Source organism: Bufo gargarizans, chromosome 1, assembly GCF_014858855.1.
Source record: "Bufo gargarizans isolate SCDJY-AF-19 chromosome 1, ASM1485885v1, whole genome shotgun sequence".
Classification (NCBI taxonomy): domain Eukaryota; kingdom Metazoa; phylum Chordata; class Amphibia; order Anura; family Bufonidae; genus Bufo; species Bufo gargarizans.
The window spans coordinates 721,650,535-721,671,515 of NC_058080.1; the positions used below are offsets into that span (position 1 = coordinate 721,650,535).

At 39.9% G+C, this 20,981-nt stretch overlaps 1 protein-coding gene across 14 annotated transcripts in view; it reads left to right on the forward strand.

Annotated features, from left to right (window-relative positions):
* The window catches only part of TCF4 (transcription factor 4), a 374,657-nt gene that overhangs the window by 248,777 nt on the left and 104,899 nt on the right, over positions 1–20,981 (forward strand). For 2 of the 14 annotated variants that reach the window (XM_044276372.1, XM_044276374.1), the window contains exon 1: positions 9,890–10,078. The exons of 10 other annotated variants lie outside the window; for them this stretch is intronic. In XM_044276372.1, coding sequence (XP_044132307.1) covers positions 10,010–10,078 — 69 coding nt within the window. In that variant the 5' untranslated portion in view covers positions 9,890–10,009. Of the gene's footprint in view, positions 1–9,888; positions 10,079–20,981 lie in introns of those variants that run through there. 2 more of the 14 variants (XM_044276375.1, XM_044276373.1) reach the window with 2 other exon arrangements.

Here is a 20,981-nt window from a genome sequence, read left to right on the forward strand (position 1 = left end):
AGAACATAAATTTTAAAGCTGAAAAAAAACAAAAAACAAACATAAATACCAAACTGAATTCTTTAACCAATTTTTATTTATGGCATTAGTCTACCATTTGGTGGCTTTCTAATGGCTACAGGGAACAGGTTTTTCGAGAAGGGTGGCCACAAAAGGAGTCCAAGAATTTTTGGGGAGATGGAATTGAATTCCGAAACTGACTACAAGTGGCTTCCTCTTTATATTTTACCTAGTTTACTTTTTTTTTTTTTACTTTTCATTAACAAGCTATATGGACTTATCGATGTATTATAGTTGAGTGTCTAATTCCATTTTATTAGATTTTTAAAGCCAAAAATAAAACACTAATACTGAACTGAATTCTTTGACCAAGTATAGCCCATGGCATTAGTCTACAGTTTGGTGGCTATGCAAAGTGAACATGTATTTCGGGAAGACACGGCTTCAAAAAGACTCTAGGAATTTTTGGCAAGGATCATAAAAATATATATATTTTTTTTATTGTGTTCAAATTAGACTTATTGCTATTATATGTAAAAATGTAAATATGCTACTGATATGTTTTATGTGTACAACTTTTTTACCCCATTTTAACCCAATGTCCAAATCCCAATCAAGTGTGAAATTTTGGGAAGTAATATATACAATATCAGATTTATATAACCTTACCGAAAGCTTAGAATTTACTTGATATAACCTTCCTATAGAAATGGAGGCCAAGGTTAATATTCTCTGCTGGGGACCATTTCTTTTTTATTATAGGAGATTGTAGGTGGTCATAGAAAGCTAGCCCCATCTCTTATTTTTAGAAATGTTTTTTTTATTAAGGTTTAAAAAATTAGTATCTCTTAGGCTACATGCACACGACTGTATGTGTTTTGCGGTCCGCAAATTGCGGATCCACAAAAAATAAAATGGATGACATCCGTATGCCATCCTTTTTTTTTTTGCGGCTCCATTGTAACGATGCCTTAAACAGACACGAATAATACATGTTCTATTTTTTTTGCGGGGCTACGGAACGGACATACTGATGCGGAGAGCACACGGTGTGCTGTCCGCATTTTTTGCGGACCCATTGAAATGAACGGGTTCCGCATCCTATCCGCAAAAAAAAAAAAAAAACGGAACAGACACGGAAACAAACAACGTTCGTGTGCATGTAGCCTTATTGAGTATTGATAAAAATAAAAATGACAGAAATCTTGTTTGACGAGACAGTCGAATGTTTCAGCCTTACCTTGCAAATCTTTTCTAATTTTCACCAAATATATTTTAAGACGGACGGAGCAACAGGTTCTAAAATACTAAAGTAAAAAAAGTAAGTCGTAGGTTTGGGGAGGAGAAAAGGGGGAAAAATTCAATTTTTCTTACATTTTAAATGTTCTGTTTGTGTAAAATTTTGAGAATCACCATAAGGGCTTCTTTGCATTTTTAATTTAGTAACTAACATATGAATACATTTGCATATTAATTAGTTGCAGATTAAATCATGCATACATAATTGCCTCCTTACTGTGTTTAATGTTTGTCAAAATCTCCAGCCTGGTTTGATGGATGTCGTATGAAAGATTACAATTTGATGTACCCTTGGAACTATTTACACCAATAATATACTATCTTTTCGGGATAAAAGAAAAAAAATCTCCAAAAATATGAAATATAAAACAACATAAAAAACACCCTTACATAGGTGCGTTCCTTGTGGCATTTGTGTATTTCATTCTCCAAATCATTTGCTATTCATAATCATTAATGCATCTCCTAATTATGCAGCATATGTTTGTTAACCCTCTCACTGCCGATTGTCGCACAGCAGTTTTTAAGACAAATGAACGGCTCCCAATATTTGTGTTCCTGATTTATGTCTGTAACAGTATTATTTTAAGTATATTTTACATATTTGATTTATACATTTTTTTATTTATTTTTTCCTCATCTTAAAGGGACAGCAAGGCCTGTAATCAAAATTTTAGCCCTGGTCCCTTTTTTTTTCCATCTCATGCCAATGAGTAAACAAATTATAAAATATTCAGAGGCTAAATGAATCATTAAATATAATAAAATATAGAATTAATACAAAAATATCCATTTGACAAAACTTTACACCGTACAGTACGCGTCTTCCTCCTCTTCTTAGATGTTTATTGCCTCAACACGATACAACATCATGAACAGCGTTGTATTTTGAGCTGATCATCCCATACAGCGTCTCAAAGCATTATCACCACAGCTGATGTGGTGTGCTTCCACAACTGAAAAAAAAGCAAAAAATTGGCCCGATCTTCAAGATTTTTTACATCTGGCGATTTTCACTTATTTGGCCAACTTAATATGTGTTGTCTCGATCGGTGCAGGTTTGTCGGAAGAGGCTTTAAAGATCATGTAACACTATATTTTATTGGTCCTGAAAAAACTACTTGACAGTGGTCCAATTTTTTGGATCAGTAGATGCAGCATTTTTATTTATTTTTAAAGCATAATGAATACTACATCATAAAAAGTCCAACATAAACGTGCCATCTTTTTATAAAAATACATATATATATTTCTTTAGAGACTTCAAAATTTTTTCAAAAACAGACCTACGGCCTATGGAAATGTAGGCGTTAGTTGTATTTATTTTTGGGTAAATTGGAATATGGATATGTCAATTTAGTTTTTTTTTATAATTCATAAAAATAAAAAAAGCAAGACCCTGGACTTCAAAAATATCTGGACTCAACTTTTTTATTTTGCTACCTGTCTACCTGCTACCTGGTCAATCGGTCCATTAAATTAAACCAGGCCCGACCACAAATGACCTCGCAGATCGCAGAGATTTAACCTGTTATAAAATACCGATCTTTTTGCTTTTTTGTTATCTATTTTTTTGCAATGTAAGTACTTCCTGTACACATTACATCACTGTTCCATGGTTACACGCCGGATTGGAGGGAAACATCTGCCGGTGGTGGTGTAAGCCTAATCAGCAACTGGTCATCGCCAGTTTTTCGAAAATAGAGAGAAGCCACAATCGTTGACATGGGAATTCCACTCCCTAATTTTATTTTTATTTTTTGCTTGAACGTTATTTAATAGGAAGAAAGAAGGAAGTTGTTACAAACCATAAACCTTGGCTTCAGAATGATTGATAGTAACATTTTTTATGAATGTGATTTTTTTTTTTTAACTGCCTCCTGAGCTCATTTACTACTACTTTTTATCATTTAACTTTCTTTTTTATTTTTAGCATTTCTTTTATTTTGACCTTTTATATATATATTGTGGGGACTCGCTCTGGTAGACAGAATTAGCGGACGCAGTATAGAGGCAACAACAAGTTCTTTGGATCAAACAGTTCAGTGTTTTATTCACACTTTAGGCAAGTTACAAAACAAGCAGTGATAAGCAAAAAAAAAGTCACCTTGTGGTGTTGGTGATAATTCACACCATGCGGCAATTCTGCCTCAAAGAGTCCTTGCTGACAGCAGCACCAACCTGTTTTCACGCCAAAGAGGTAGTAAACCTTCATCCAGACACCAGGCTCCCAGATCCCAACACAGAGACCTGGCATCTGAGCCCAGCTGCCTATTTAAGGACAGCCAGGTGCTGCCAAGACCCGGACCGGCATTTAAAATCCGGTCCGGTATTTGACCTCACCTGGCTGTAAATCAGCCCAGCAACACATGCTGGGAGGAAAATACCTGTACTCCCAGACTAAACCTCTCACTGTGTCACAATATATATATTTTTTTTTACAGTGTATGTTTATTACTATCTGTTATACTTAGTTCTGAATAATTCACGTTAAAGTTATTGTCAAATAAATCTCTTTCTTACACAAGAAGATTATAGGGACACCTAGATGTAATGACTACTGATGGAAGACAATGGGTCTCTTTATTTCTATCGTGCGCGTTCATACAGCATTCATTATCACAAGAAATGGAGACTGAAATCCACATAGCAGTCTTCTGTCCAAATCTGCTTTCGCCTTGGCACAACCATCAAATACAGGCCCTCGAGCAGCAAAATTGTGAGAGATTGCAGAAGAAGGATCCCCACAATTTGCCATGTTCATGCCATGGCCCTTGGTACCTAAAAATTGTAATTTTGAATTTTTTTTTTCATGTTGAGGCAAAATACATATATTGGGAAATTAGAGATTAAAAAAATGGATGCATTTAGTTAAAATCAAAACACCTTTAACATCAAATAAGTGGTGAATGAAACCAGCCTTGGGTACCTTGATTGACAGGCCTGGCCATCGCTGGACTGTAGGCCGCAGATATAAGTACCTTAGGTTCTACATAATTTCTTAGGCAGCTAAAAAGATATGATAAACACAAGTTTATGTATACAAGAAGACTTTTCGATCTTTAGCTGCTTTATTCTGGTTTTCACCCTTTGCTTTCTTGTCTTATATTTCCCTTTTTTAAGGCATGTATTACTGCCCTTCATCCTACAGATGTCACTGTTGCAATTGCTGTTTCCACTAGGCGCTTAGACAATGCTGTGCAATAGCTGTAGTGACCTGTTATAAAAGATAAGCTGAATATAAATGTTTGAATGTTCTACTTTTTATTTATTTTATGCTTTTTTTTTTTTACATTTGAATCAACGTGTTCTTCCAAGTACCACTGATACCGCTTTACCTGGAGTGTTGGGCTGGATGACACATGGCACAGATTTACGCCACGGCTTTGCTTGCAGTGTATACCAGTGCAGATTTTGATGCAGATTTGGCATCAACTAGAGTGTTCGGTTGGATTACACGTGACGCAGTTTGAGAACGTGGGTTTGGTTGTGGCTTATTCCAAGGCAACTTTAGATGCAGATTTGGCTGTGGATTATCGTAACTGGAGTGTTTGGTTGGATTACACGTGGAGCAATTTTACACCACGGCTTTTGCGCAGTGTATTCCAATGTAGATTTCGTTGCATATTAAAGGCTCAAGCACACGAACGCCTGTGCTGCGCATCGTAGGACCGCCATATGCGGAGGCAGGACCAATTCATTTGAGTGGGGTCCACGATCCGCATCCACCGATCTGCACTGCACCACTTTTTTGCATTGCGGAGGCACGGACAGAAACCCCACGGAAGCACTACGTAGAGCTTCCGTGCGGTTGTGTGCCTCCATTTCGCACCGCACCTTCCGGATTGCGGACCCATTCAAGTGAATGAGTCCGCATCCAAGATGAAGTACAAAAAACGCTGGTGCCCGTATATTGCTGTTTGCGGTCCGTAATACAGGCAACGGCCGAGTGCATGAGCCCTAACTGGAGTGTTTGGTTGGTTACACGTGGCGCAGTTTTATGCCACGGGTTTGGTTGCAGCATATCCCAACGCGGATTTTGATGCAGATTTGCTTGCAGGTTAACTGGAGTGCCTGATTGGATTACACGTGGAGTGGTTTTACGTCACCGGTTTGGTTTCGATGCAGATTTCACATTGCTAATTTATGAAAAACATCGCAATAAACCCTAAATCTATTCTCAGAATAAAGGAATAGGACAATTTCATTAGTATTGGACGTTCCCGGCGCTTAATCTCCGTATGACAGATGTAGCAGAGCCGAATTTCTCATTCTGCACAGGAACAAGCTGGCCGGCAGTCCTAACGGATAGCTGAAGCGATCGTGTGCCAAATGACAACGTCGGCTCTGCTACATCTGTGCATTAGTAATCTCCCTGGAAATGGCATGGGCAATGTGTTTCAGCTTTCGGTGGGAAGGAGGGAGCGATATCTGGAGTAAACTGCTGCAGGTGGTATTTATGGCCGTACAGAACAGGGGGCTGCATTCACACATGTAAAACCCAGAACACTAGCAGCTCTGCTACTTTACTGCGCAAATGTCTGCTTTCTAAGGTAAATGTTATTCCACATATGTCTGCCCGTTCATTAAAAGGCACAAAATTATTGGAGAATTGTGAAAGTTTTAACCCCCCATATTGGAGCGAACGTACGCGACACTATTAATGAGTCCAGTATACTGCCCCGTATTCATGGCGTGTTTAGGGATTTATGCCAGCAATATTCCAAAGTAAAAAAAAAAAAAGTTCACTGCGCCATATGCAACTTCTAAAGCTGCCAATAAAGTCTGTGTCTTAAGGCGACTTTCCTCGCAGGCCGAGCATATAATCTTGTTTTAATTTAATTAACATCCACATTACATAGCCACAGACCTGAAGTAAAGCCCCGGTAAACAAATCCAGCGTGGCTCCTGCTTTATGCGGTATTTACGCCCCGGTCTGGTATTCGCGCTGCCCATTAGTAGACTCAATGTCATATTGTTGTCAGGTGCTGCAGCACGTACACGTGGGGGCCACAGGTCTATATATAGGTGCATATGGGGGGGGGGGGAGGTTTTTATATGCCAGGCGCTGGCTTAGCTAATTTGTCTGCTTTGGGTTTTATTTGTCTGCTCTGTGTATATTATACTGAAATCAGGTGTAACGTGCGCACAAAGATGTGTTTCTACCCACAGCCTTTATGTAGCGCCAGATCGTGGATATTAGGAGTCTGAACTAAATGTGCTACGTCTCACATGGTGGCGGACAGTCACCCAGACCGATGTTCTCCAGGAGGATGCACCACATTTGTGTAGAGGCGCAGGCCGTGATACAGTCCAAAATCTACAGCAGACTCTCAACACTTCTGAAAAGTGGATTGAAGGGGAAAAAGTTGCAGATTTTGCCGCAAAAATGGCATGTGACAAAAACTGTACCTATAATATGTCCGTACTGTGGAGCAAATCACTGAATGAATGTCCCACCATTGTGTTTTATCTGTCTTATTGATCATTTTTCTATCATATCTATCTATATCTATCATCTATGTGATATCTGTTATCTTATATCTATCTCTCTACTTTTACTTCTCCTATCATCCATTTATTGTCTATCTACCTACCTTAGTTCTCCTATCTATTATCCATGTATCTGTCTGTCTTTGCATCTATCTATCCTCTATCTCATATCTATCTATCTACTGTACATAAATCATGTATCTCAGATCTATCTATCCATCAATCTAGTTGTATATCAATCATCTGTATATCTTTAGTTCTCCTATCATTTATTTATTGTCCATCTATCACTTTTGCAAAAATCTGCAAAAACAGCTTCCCCTCAACTATGATTATTTACAGTACTGATCTCTTACAGGTTGGACCTGACTTTTGTCTTTTTTCCAACCTTAACAACTATGTAAATCTTTCTATCATCTCTCTATCTCGTATTTATTTATCTATCTAATATCTCATATCTATCTATCTAATATCTCATATCTATCTATCTATCTATCTCATATCTATCTATCTATCTCATATCTATCTATCTATCTATCTCATATCTATCTATCTATCTATCTATCTATCTCATATCTATCTATCTCATATCTATCTATCTATCTCATATCTATCTATCTATCTATCTATCTATCTCACATCTATCTAATATCTCACATCTATCTAATATCTCATATCTATCTATCTCTTTTCTATCCCTCCCTGTCATGTCCCCCTCTCCGCTCACAGGGGCCTATCCAATGATGAGGGTCAGTCGGACAATTGAATGGCAGGTTGCGTCTATTAAGTGAAGTTCTCCACGTGTTCGCCCCCCCCCCCCCTTTCCTTCCTCCCCAGCTTCCGATTTTACGTTGCTGTACACACATTGACCTGTTGTCGCCCAGCCTGGTGGTATAGGACACGCAGGGTGGTTGAAAGGTTACGACCGTGATCCTGTCACACTGACATCTAACTGTTTTAATGACAAAAAAATCTGCAAAGCATGAAATTGGAATGAAATGTGTGATTATAATTCAAGTACTGTTTACCCAAAGCCCCGGGGACTTTCTGAATAAATACAGAGCGAGTGAGTTAGATAAACCTCTGCTTATTCCTTATGCTGTTCTAGAAAAAACCCATAAGACTATGGGAGGGGTAGGTAGAACTTTCTACGGGTAAACTTTTCTTACTGGCAATAAGCGTCATTTTATATTTTTTTATATTCCGTCTCTTCCGCCTTCTTTTCTACCGTGCGCCGCTGTAAGAAAATAGGTATTGTGAATTATTAAAGTTGATTCTAGAAGAATAGCTCTACGCTCGAATGGCATTTATTTCGGCATATACAAATGATTTAGTTTCATTTGGGATGAGTTCCCAGGAGCCCTTCTTTCCTATGATGCTCTGAATTTGGCAAGCGCCAGCTAGGTTTTTTTTTTTCTCTGTCTTGTGGTGGTGGGGGGAGAGTTTGGTACAGTGTCAAGAATATAAAGACCTATAGTCCTCCCCACCTTATGAATTATGAGATTTTTATTAGCGAACATAGGGAAAAAGTAGGAAGATTTGTGTCCGCGTAACGTCGTCTGATCGCCGCGATCGACTGGGGATTTTTTGTTCTTTTCAAGTGCGATTTTGGCTTTTCTATTCGAGATGAATGGAAGGGACGAGTCTATATTATCCGCCTCGCACTTGCCAAAAATGCTTGAGAGAGAGTGCGAAAGGAGGGGTATTCCTATTTAGGAGTCGATTAAAAATAAAAAAAATTAAAAATGACGATAAAAATACAAAGTACAGCACAGGCGCGCGGCAATAACACACAAAGCCTGGTGAATATGAACGCAGAAATGGTTAATCATCACTTCAGGAACAGGACTATTGATAACAGTTTTTAATTTCATATTTTTTTTTTTTATTACCGGCATTTTATTTATTTTTATTTCTATTATTACGGCAGATTTGTTATTTATATATTATTATATATTTAGATTAAAATTGAATACTTTTTATATTCAATTTTTACTTATTTAGATGTCATATCGTTTTTGCATGAATAGTTTGTATTATTTTTATCATGTCTTTATAAATCTATTATCTCTTTATCTTTTATGTTCATATTTTATAGTATTTTTATGTTTATTTATTATACATTTAGCTTTTTATATTCATATTATTTTTATTTATATATTTTATGTTTATTTTTTATAATTTTTTTTTTTTTTATATCATTTTTACCCTCAAAAAAAAATATCCAGCTGGGAGGAGCAATGGGATATGTATAATTTCCTTCCTTTTCCCATATCCCCCCCTCGATATACTTGTTTAGCCGAATGTTGACCACAGAAGCAGGATCACATGCTGGTTCTTTTCCCTTCCACTAGGTTAGAATGGTTTTTATTTATTTATTACTATTTTCACCCCCCCTCCCCAACCAACCCACCAATATCCCCCCCCCCCACACACACACCCCCTTCCTTTTCTGAACTGGGTTCCCAAGCAGCTGCGTACAATGCTGGGAGCCTGCCAGGAGCAGAGACAGATGGTATAGTTATTAGATGTGCATCATACGAATCCCTTCCTGCCACTCGCTTTTTAATCAAATTAAAACAAAAAAAGAAAGAGAGGGAGAGAGAGAGAGGGGGAGTCAATTAACTGCATTTGTATTCTGCACAATTATGGACCTTCTCCTACTTTTACCCCAAGGCAGTTAAGTGGAAATTTTAAGGGGAAGAAATAAAGGAGGGGGAGAGCTGAAAAATCCAACATTTCCACGCAAAAAAAAATAAAAATGGCAGGAATCTAAAGAAGAACTGGATTTGGATGCGTTCACGGAGATAATTTTTAGAATTTTTTTTTCACTCCATTTTTTTTTTTTTTTAAACGACCGAAGGAACCAATCTAAAGAAAACATGGAAAAGTTGAATCTCTCTCTTGCATGCACTTGGAATTACAGCTAAGTCAGTGCTGGGATGCTTTCCAGAATCACTGTGGAAAGTTAGCTGTCGTCTGACAGGAGAGTGTACTAGCCACCTCCTCTCCCACCACCGCCACCCCCTCCTCTCCACCCCCCCCCCCCCCCCACCCGAACGTCAGGAATGGTCTCTCCCTGCTTTGCATATTCACCATGCTTGGCCTGGCCATATGGGAAAATGCAAGTGAAGGAATTGTTGTGAAAAAAGGGACAGCGAGTTTGAAATAAAAAGTTGTTAAGAGTGGGACAGAGGAGAAAAAAGAACCCGACACTATGTATTGCGCATACCCAATCCCGGGACTGGGCGGAAACTCTTTGATGTACTACTATAATGGGAAAGCGGTAAGAGAAAGTCTGTAATTAAAGGTGTAATTTTGACAAGTTTTATTGTCGTAGGAATGCGGATCACATGAACGATTGGGGCTGCGAGCATCGCTGCGACTGCTGCTGTGAGCGAAGGATGAGAGAAAAAAAAAAAAACTAAAAAAAAGCAGGAGTAGCTGCAGAATGCTGTGTTGTGTCTCCCTCTCCTCTGTGTTCGTCTTCTTGTGTCTAATCCCTCTGTGCGCCCTCAACTTGTGCTTTTCCAGACCCCCGCTACTATGTCGCCTACAGACACAGACCTGGACAGATGTAGCAGAGCCGAATTTGTCATCGAACTCTCTGAGGGCTGCGTGCTTTCGTAACTCTCTGAGGCTTTCACGATGGGAGTCTGCCGGCGGTCTTGTGTAATATCTCCTTGCTTAACGACCAATCCGGCTCTGCTACATCGACCTAGGCGAGAGAAGAAAAAAAACACACAAACTGTAAAAATGTACATTTGTGCTTGTAGGTGATGTGTGTGTGTGTGCACCCCACGTCCACGCCAGTATCTTAATGCAGGACTGTATGGCAAAAGTATTATTTTTGAGCAGAAAAAATTAAAAGTGTGTCGAGATGCTGCAATACAATTTTTTATGATGATGTTGTGATGCCATTTAAAAATATATATATATTGTAATGCTTTTTATTGGCCAGGGTGGAATAGAAAGTTTTTGGAATTTTTTTTGCTTTCTTTTTTATTTCCATGAATGTTGATTTTTACCGTACAATTGGCACAGTGTTTCTCCTCTTGGTTTGTGAGGTTTTCCAGATCGGTTTTCTGTCCAGAGGTAACCTGAGGAAAATCAGTCAGGGAGACAGGCTGGAGGGTAGAGCAATGTGCTAGACGCAGGGTGGAAGGGGAAAAAAAAACCTGCGGAAGGGACGAGGATTCTCTGTGGAGTCTAATGTAGGATGTATACAATGTAACAATTGCAACATTTGAATATTTATAGAATTTGCACGTTTTGGGGTTTATCTTTTGCCTCTTTTTGATGGATTTCAGGTGCACATATGTGGGATTACACAAGTATGTGTGGCATTTGGCTCCCTAGTTCAGCTGCAGGTTTTCTATTACCATCTGGAAGTTGATTTTCCTCTTGCCCCTGTGCCATGGGAAAGAAAAGGGATTTTCGTCTCTAAAGGGAGGGGGGGGGGGGGATACAACAAAAAACAACATGTGTTAAAGCAATGTCATGGTGAAAACATGCAGTCACAATTTCACATTTGTATAGTTTTACCCTCTCACTTCATCAGGTCCTTTACTGGTCCCAGGTCAGGGGGTAAGGGGCCAACAGGAAGGTGCTCCTGTCACACTGTCCTGCTAGGCCCATTACCCCCTGAGGGTCAAGGACGCATATTTGGGAACTTTTTTACATTTATTGGGTATTAGATAGATAGATAAATAGATAGATACAAAATAGATAAATATGATATATATATATATATATATTAGATAGACAAGTAGATAGATAGATATGAGATAGATACAAAATAGATAAATATAATATATATATATATATATACATACATACATACATAGACAAGTAGATAGATGGATATTAGATAGATATAAGATAGATAGATATAAAATAGATAAATATGATATATGATGGATATGACAGAAAGATGGATAGATAGTAGATGGATGGATAGATAGTAGATGGATGGATAGATAGTAGATGGATGGATAGATAGTAGATGGGTAGATGGATAGTAGATGGATAGTAGATGGATGGATAGATACATAGATGGATAGATAGATATCTGATAAATGATGGACAGAAACATAGATATAATATAGATAGATACGGTTAACATCATTTGCAAGAGCAAGGAGGAAAATTGTACAGAAACTCTGAAAAATTGCACCTAAAACTTGTGGGAATTGACAAAAATTCTATTTTATGCCAACTGCAAGCTGTGAATAAATTAAAAAGATTCAAAAATGTCAAAATAAAATCTCAAAATGTCATAAAAACTCTACAATTGGTGCTGATGACAAAAATATACAGAAAAAAAAAATGATGCCCCCCCTGGACCTGTATCAATGGCGGCTTCGTGCAAAAATAATAAACTAATGTAAATGTGAAATTTTGGTAACTGTGACCATCTTTTGTAATGGTGGGCGATCGGTGCGGAAGTCGTGTAAACCGCGAGGGTCTTTTCGTCGACGTTGCTGATTCTTTACCATAAAAAAACAAAACGTCGGCGCGACACACGGGTTTTTGTTTATGATGAAGCGGGTATTGTTCTGGCAGGGATTTCGCGTTGTATGCTTTTTGATATTGTGCCAGGCATCTTGCAGAGAATGTGTGTGCCATGTGTGTGCCCGCTCGAAATGTACTTCGCAGCCTCTGTTCTTTTTTTGGGGGGGGTTGGGGGTTTGCCATGACTTTTAGCTTATCATGTGACCACCTTGTATGTTATAGCGCCTTCTATATATTTGTAGATGCGTTTAACCTTTTGACCTTTTCCTCCAAAAATTACTAATTTATCAAACCAAAAATTTCAAAAATTCTTGAAAGTGTGTAAAATAAATTCTTGGCCCACAGTTTCTTCTTTTTCCCTGCACTACTTCCCCCTATGCTGAGGAATTTCAAGGCATCACCGATAAATCATCCCTCTGCAGAAAACACACGGTGGTGTCCATAGACCTTACAGCACATTCCATGGTATAAGATAAGTAGCACTGATTAAATAGTTCATGCTCTGCAGATGTAGCAGAGCTGAGGCTGTCACTTCTTTCTGTCACCTAGGAGTTGGTTTTGGGGGTTACCATACTTCCTTGCTTTAAACGCAAGGCCTGTGTGGAACAGCCACAAAATATTACAATAAATTGTGCCAAGTGACAAACTTGACTCTGCTACTTCGGTCTCCCAGCGTGGCCACTTGTGTTGCAGCAGTATCATGAAATGGCTGTAACTCTTCGGCCTCCCTGTGACGTGAGGCGCAGGTTATATTATGGGGAGACGTTCTCGGATCAGATGGGAGAGGGGCGCTGGGGCTGCTGCACCTGGACGGTGGCGCTAATGACTGGGCTCATGGCTCCTGGGGATTTTGGGTCTTTTCTGCACCTAAGTGGTTGAGATCATCCATCACAAATATGCGCATGACTTATATCATTGACACAAACCTACAATTACACTAATTGCCCCCGCTTCTTGTCCTTGCACTCCGAATTCTCACACTATATCTGCATAAGTATCCATAAGAGGGGCAGGGGGGGGGTCCGGGGGCCCCTGTCTGTGCAGGGCTGGAAATTAAAAATTGTTTATAAATCTTACTGAAAATATTTAGAATTAGAAGCAAACAGATAATGTTCAAGGTCTGCAGTGTATAAGTGTCTACATGTATGTGGGTAGTCTTATGTATATATGTGTGTATTAATGTGTCTTATGTATATATGTGTGTACAGTATGTGTGTCTTATGTATATGTGTGTACAGTATGTGTGTCTTATGTATATTATATGTGTATTAATGTGTGTCTTATGTATGTGTGTACAGTATGTGTGTGTACAGTATGTGTGTCTTATGTATATATGTGTGTACAGTATATGTGTGTAGTCTTATGTATATATGTGTGTACAGTATATGTGTGTAGTCTTATGTATATGTGTGTACAGTATGTGTGTCTTATGTATATGTGTGTACAGTATGTGTGTCTTATGTATATTATATGTGTATTAATGTGTGTCTTATGTATATATGTGTGTACAGTATGTGTGTGTAGTCTTATGTATATATGTGTGTACAGTATATGTGTGTCTTATGTATATATGTGTGTACAGTATATGTGTGTGTCTTATGTATATATGTGTGTACAGTATGTGTGTAATAATGTGTGTCTTATGTATATATGTGTGTATTTGTGTATATTAATGTGTATGTTTTAAGTGTGTATGTGTACAGTCGTATTCATGTGTGTGCATATATATGTAGGTGTGTGTGTATTTATGTATGTTTCTATGTACTGTATGTATACATGTGCATGTTTATGTGTGTATGTGTACAGTCATATGTATGTGTGTATTCATGTGTGTGCTTTATATGTATATGTAGGTGTGTATATTTGAATGTATGCGTTTATATGTACTATATGTATGTATGTTTATATATGTGTATGTATGGGTTTGCCTACGTATATCTACATATATTTGTGTGCGTTCTTATATTAATGTCTGTGTATGGCTGTGTATATGTACATGTGCACTTTCTGCATATACATGTATGTGTGTGAATGTATATATACACTGCATATACACACACACTAATAACACCTATAGTGAGTTAGACGTGTATTATAGCTCTACACACGGTTTTATACTGATATGTAATGTGCCTATTGTATGTAGATTTATTATTTTCCACAGTATTTTATCTTTTGCTTCATTCATCAGATGATATTGTAGATGGCTGTATACATGTACTGGGGGGGCTGTGCATTGTGATACCTGCGCTCCTCTGTAACATCCCCAGTTCACACTGGGCCAGATGACAAACTCAGCTCATCATAGTCTTTTTTTTTTATTTATTTTTTATTGCTTTTCCTTTAGAAGCTTATGATGTTCTCGGGTTCACATATGACATTCATTGTTGCCCCCCCCCCCCCTTCTATAAACTACGGGGGGGGGGGGGGCACATGGACTCTGTGTTGTATTGGGGATGCTCCATGGAGTCTCTTCAAAGTTTTGGCCTATTTTTTTCTTTTCTTTCTGTTCTTCGGCTGGGGGCACCAGCGACGTGTAATGGCTTCAAATACCTTTCCCACTGTCAGGAAATTGAGCTGAAGGAAAGTTTGTTTCCTGTTTCAGTTGAAATGTGTTCCTCATTTACTGTGTTTAGGGTGAAACTTTTGGCATTTTGTGTCCTTTCTTGTTTATTGTGATTTGGAGCAGGGTTGGCAATAGGTGGCACCATGTTGTCACAGGTTTAGGATTCACCAGGCCTTGCTTTGGGTATTTCTTCTGGCACAGTCTGATATGCAGGCACTGTATCTTTAAAAGGTGGGATTACCCAAAAAATGGTGACACAGATATGGTTCAGACCTTGGCAGGTGTAGCAGAGCTGAGTTTGTCACTGTAAAAGTAGAAACTGCTTGCCAGATGCTGGACCAAAATGTTTATCATTAGCAGCAGCGTAGAGTTTGTGAGGTGTAGTAGAGCTGTGTTTGACACTGTAGATGTAGAGGTGCTTAGTTTGTCAGCTGCTGGATACTAAAGTCTATCATTAGCAGCAGTGTAGAGTTTGTCAGGTGTAGTAGAGCTGTGTTTGACACTGTAGATGTAGAGGTGCTTAGTTTGTCAGCTGCTGGATACTAAAGTCCATCATTAGCAGCAGTGTAGAGTTTGTCAGGTGTAGTAGAGCTGTGTTTGTCATATATACAACTGCGGCAGTGCTGTATAGGGATTTGTCAGATGCAGCAAACCAGAGCCTGACAGATGTAGTAGAGTTGAGTTAGCAAAATGCAGGATCCCAAAGTCTGTGTGATGTATCAGTGCTTCAAGTATTTAAAAAAAAAACAACGTGTTTGCCATATGTAGGATTGTACAGTTTGATCTAGCAGAGCTGTGTTTGTTAAATGTATAAGTGATGATTTTGTCAGATGCAGGATACATTAGTCAAATGGCAGTGGTGCTGAGTTTGTCAGAGAGAGCTGAGTTGTGTTTGTCATCTGTTGGGTTGCTGGGCTTGTCATAAGTAGCAGAGCTGAGTGTGTATGAAGCTTTTCATCACTCATCCTCTTCATGGGCAGATCTGTTCTTATCGGGGTGCACAGGGATATTAGGGGCGCACACGTCTGCCCCAGTGACATGGCACGGCCATCAGGTGTGATTCCTGTGGTTGCTACAATCAGACACCTTGTCACTGGTGAATCTAAGGTCGGATTACTGGATGGTAAGGCTCCGTTCACACCTGTCTTGGAGGCCGAGTCACAGATGAGCTATATAACCATTAAAATGCTGGGGGTACCCGCCAGACCCCGGCTATAATCAGTGGGGCCCTCCGGCGTCATTTATACAGACAGACCCGGCGCTTCTGCTCTTAAAGCGGAGCAGATTAAGGCCTCTTGCACACAAACGTATTTTCATTCCGTGTCCGTTCCGGGGTTTTTTTTTGCGGACCGTATACGGAACCATTTATTTCAATGGGTCCATTAAAAAAACGGAAGGTGCTCCGTGTGCATTCCGTTTCCGTATTTCCTTTATGCAAAAAAAATAGAACATGTCCTATTATTGTCCGCATTACGGACAAGGGTAGTGCTGTTCTATTAGGGGCCGGCTGTTCCGTTCCGCAAAGTACAGAATGCACACGGACGTCATCCGTATTTTTTGCGGATCTGTTTTTTGTCGACCGCAAGATACATACGGTCGTGTGCATGAGGCCTAATAATGGAAAAGCACAAATAGATAGTTAGGTAGATAGATATGAGAGAGAGAGAGAGATATGAGAGAGAGAGAGATATGAGAGAGAGAGAGAGATATGAGAGAGAGAGAGAGATATGAGAGAGAGAGATATGAGAGAGAGAGAGAGAGAGAGAGAGAGATATGAGAGAGAGAGAGATATGAGAGAGAGAGAGAGAGAGAGAGAGAGATGAGAGAGAGAGAGAGAGAGAGAGAGAGAGAGAGAGAGAGAGAGATATGAGAGAGAGATATCTCTCTCTCTCATATCTCTCTCTCTCTCATATCTCTCTCTCTCTCATATCTCTCTCTCTCATATCTCTCTCATCTCTCTCTCTCTCTCTCTCTCTCTCATATGAGAGAGAGAGAGAGATATGAGAGAGTATGAGAGAGAGAGAGATATGAGAGAGAGAGAGATATGAGAGAGAGAGATATGAGAGAGAGAGAGATATGAGAGAGAGAGATATGAGAGAGAGAGAGATGAGAGAGAGAGATATGAGAGAGAGAGAGATCTCTCTCTCTCATATCTCTTCTCTCTCTCATATCTCTCTCTCATATCTCTCTCTCTCTCATATCTCTCTCTCTCTCTCTCTCTCATATCTCTCTCTCTCTCGCTCTCATATGAAGAGAGAGGAGATATGAGAGAGATATGAGAGAGAGAGAGATATGAGAGAGAGAGATATGAGAGAGAGAGAGAGATATGAGAGAGAGAGAGGAGATATGAGAGAGAGAGAGAGAGAGAGAGAGAGAGATATATGAGAGAGATAGATAGATAGATAGGAGAGAGAGAGAGATATGAGAGAGAGAGATATGAGAGAGAGAGAGATATGAGATAGATAGATAGATATAAGGTAGATGGATATGAGATAGATTGATGTGATCGAGAGATAGATATGAGATAGTTAGATAGAGAGATATGAGAGAGAGAGATATCAGATACATAGACAGACAGACACAGATAATCAGATAGATAAATCTGAGATATATAGATGGATAGATATTAGATAGATAGATATGGTATATACGTGTACCAGTGTATATTTCCCTGCTGGTCACACATACACCTGATGTACCCGCTGTGATGTAATCCTTCCGTCCTCTGTAGATAATTGCTCATTCGTTTTGCCCAGTATTTTCATGCCAGCAGAAATGCCAGGGCCCAGCTATGTCAGTGTGCTGACCCCCGGTGCCAGTCTCTCCGGTGCATGGATGTAGTGCTGTGAGTGACTGGGGAAGGCAATGAGTTTGGTGGTCTCCGCGCCACCACAGAAGTATGGAGTCAGCGGCTCCTCTCCAGGGGCCCGGACTGTGAAGAATAAATTACACTCGTCCTGAGACCCCTCATTGTTTGAGTAATTGCTGGGGGAAGTTGGGTTACAGCTGTTGAGAAGGCCTGCCGGTGTACATGGTAATGCAGGCCCGATAAGCCTGTATCACACCAGCTGTATGGCAGGCTGGATACAAATGCAGCAGAGCTGAATGTGTCATTTAACCCTTTCATGCAGCTTGATCACCCCATGCCTGAAAATAATATAATAGGTTTATCAGCTGCGTTGTATAAAACTACAGACTTGCAACCACTACCTCTCACAAAGTGAGCTCTGCTACATCTAACAAATTAAGCTCTGTAATCCCTCGGGGGCAGTTCGGTTGCAGCTGTTGAGAAGACCCACTGGTATGCATGGTAATGCAAGCCTGATAAGGCTTTATCAAAGCAGCTGTATGGCAAGCTGGATACAGATGTAGCAGAGCTAAAGTTGTCATTTATCTCATTGAAGCTGCAGCCATTATGCATCTTGATAAATCTGTAATGGACGATAACATGGTAGGTATTTTTGATATCTCATATAACATTAAAGACAAGGTTTTGCACCACTACCTCTAACAAACATAGCTCTGCTGCATCTATAATTCCAGAGGCAGAAGGGACGTGGGGGGTTGACATAGGCCTGATAAGCTTTTATCAAACCAGCTGCATTGCAGCTGGGATGCAGACGTAGCAGGGCTGAGTTTGTCTTTGGTGCCTCTTTGACGTAGGTTCGCTTGCATTTTCATCTAAACCGACAGATATGGTTCAGCAATACAACAAATTAAGCTCTGCTACATCTGTAATCCCCGGGGAAGAAGGGGAGGTTGCTTGCAGATGTTCAGAAGACCTGATGGTGTACATGGTAATATAACCCGGATAACCGCTTATCAAGCCAGCTGTACTGCAGACGCGATACAGATGTAGCAGAGCTGAATTTGGTCATTCACTCTGAATCTAACGTAAGTTTACTCAAAGGTTCAGCTCTGCTAGATCTAACAAACCTTGTTGTGCAAGAGATGATAGGATTAACGGAAGTCCGCAGGATACCTATATTGATTCCTTCTTTTGAGTTACGCAACATGATTAACTCAGCTCAGCTACATCTATCGTAGGTCTAAGTACAGTCCGATGGAAAATCACAGATTACCCATTGTGATTCCACTCTGAGTTAGGCTATGCGACAAACTCAGCACTGCTACACGTATAATGCATTTTACTGGTGAGCAGTTAAGAATAAACGCCCGCCACACCGTGATGCCCCCGATACTGATGGATCTGCTCCCACGGTGTCGTGTTTGATATACATCTGCTGTGATCTACCGCACCTGGGAAGCTTTCACTGTCTTATCCCCCCCCCCCCCCCCCCCATTACTTTAATCATCTTGCGGTAGAGACTCAGGTTTTCATACAAAACATTTCCAGGTTTCGACTCTGCGGATAATGAAATGCTCCATAAAACAAGATCCAAATGAAATGTAACATCTGAGCGCGGCATTAAATGGCCCCCGATTGAATAAGCGCGCAGAGCCCTCGGCCCTTTGAAGTCTACGAGACACACTGGGGCTCTGTGTCTCGGACATGAGGGTCAGTGTGTTGGGAAACCACCAAGGCTCTGCTGCGCAGCACATCAAACGCACATCTTCCTTCTGAGAAGAGCAACTTTATGCATTTGGTGTTTTTCTGTTTTCAGTTTTTTTTTCCCTTTTCTAACATGTTTAAGACACATGGAGACAAAATCGACGTTTACCGTATAGGAGTTCAAAGGAAAGCTGCGCAATCCCGCATGCCGGCGCCATGACCATACCCGCAGGTTATTGGTCCAGTTTTATCTGTGAGGTGTAGGAGTCCTTTTGTTTTGTTTTTTGTTTTTACTATTACTATTTTTGTTGTTGTCATACAATCAGGTTGGACCAATCTGTGGCCCAGTTCATTGCTCGGATATCATCTGTTGTCCATTTCTATCTATAGTTCTCTCTCCTCGTGAACGTCTCCTGATGCTCCCAGTATCACTCTCCCCCCCCCCCCCCCTCCAAACAATGGTAACCGTGGAGCAGCCATCATATCCAAATCAAAAGTATAATAGTATAACACTGCTGAAGCTTTATAACGGTACTGTGGCTGTATAATAGGATAGCAGATCTATAACGGTACTGTGGCTGTATAATAGGATAGCAGATCTATAACGGTACTGTGGCTGTATAATAGGATAGCAGATCTATAACGGTCCTGTGGCTGTATAATAGGATAGCAGATCTATAACGGTCCTGTGGCTGTATAATAGGATAGCAGATCTATAACGGTCCTGTGGCTGTATAATAGGATAGCAGATCTATAACGGTACTGTGGCTGTATAATAGGATAGCAGATCTATAACGGTACTGTGGCTGTATAATAGGATAGCAGATCTATAACGGTACTGTGGCTGTATAATAGGATAGCAGATCTATAACGGTACTGTGGCTGTATAATAGGATAGCAGATCTATAACGGTCCTGTGGCTGTATAATAGGATAGCAGATCTATAACGGTCCTGTGGCTGTATAATAGGATAGCAGATCTATAACGGTCCTGTGGCTGTATAATAGGATAGCAGATCTATAACGGTACTGTGGCTGTATAATAGGATAGCAGATCTATAACGGTACTGTGGCTGTATAATAGGATAGCAGATCTATAACGGTACTGTGGCTGTATAATAGGATAGCAGATCTATAACGGTACTGTGGCTGTATAATAGGATAGCAGATCTATAACGGTACTGTGGCTGTATAATAGGAAAGCAGATCTATAACGGTACTGTGGCTGTATAATAGGATAGCAGATCTATAACGGTACTGTGGCTGTATAATAGGATAGCAGATCTATAACGGTACTGTGGCTGTATAATAGGATAGCAGATCTATAACGGTACTGTGGCTGTATAATAGGATAGCAGATCTATAACGGTACTGTGGCTGTATAATAGGATAGCAGATCTATAACGGTACTGTGGCTGTATAATAGGATAGCAGATCTATAACGGTACTGTGGCTGTATAATAGGATAGCAGATCTATAACGGTACTGTGGCTGTATAATAGGATAGCAGATCTATAACGGTACTGTGGCTGTATAATAGGATAGCAGATCTATAACGGTACTGTGGCTGTATAATAGGATAGCAGATCTATAACGG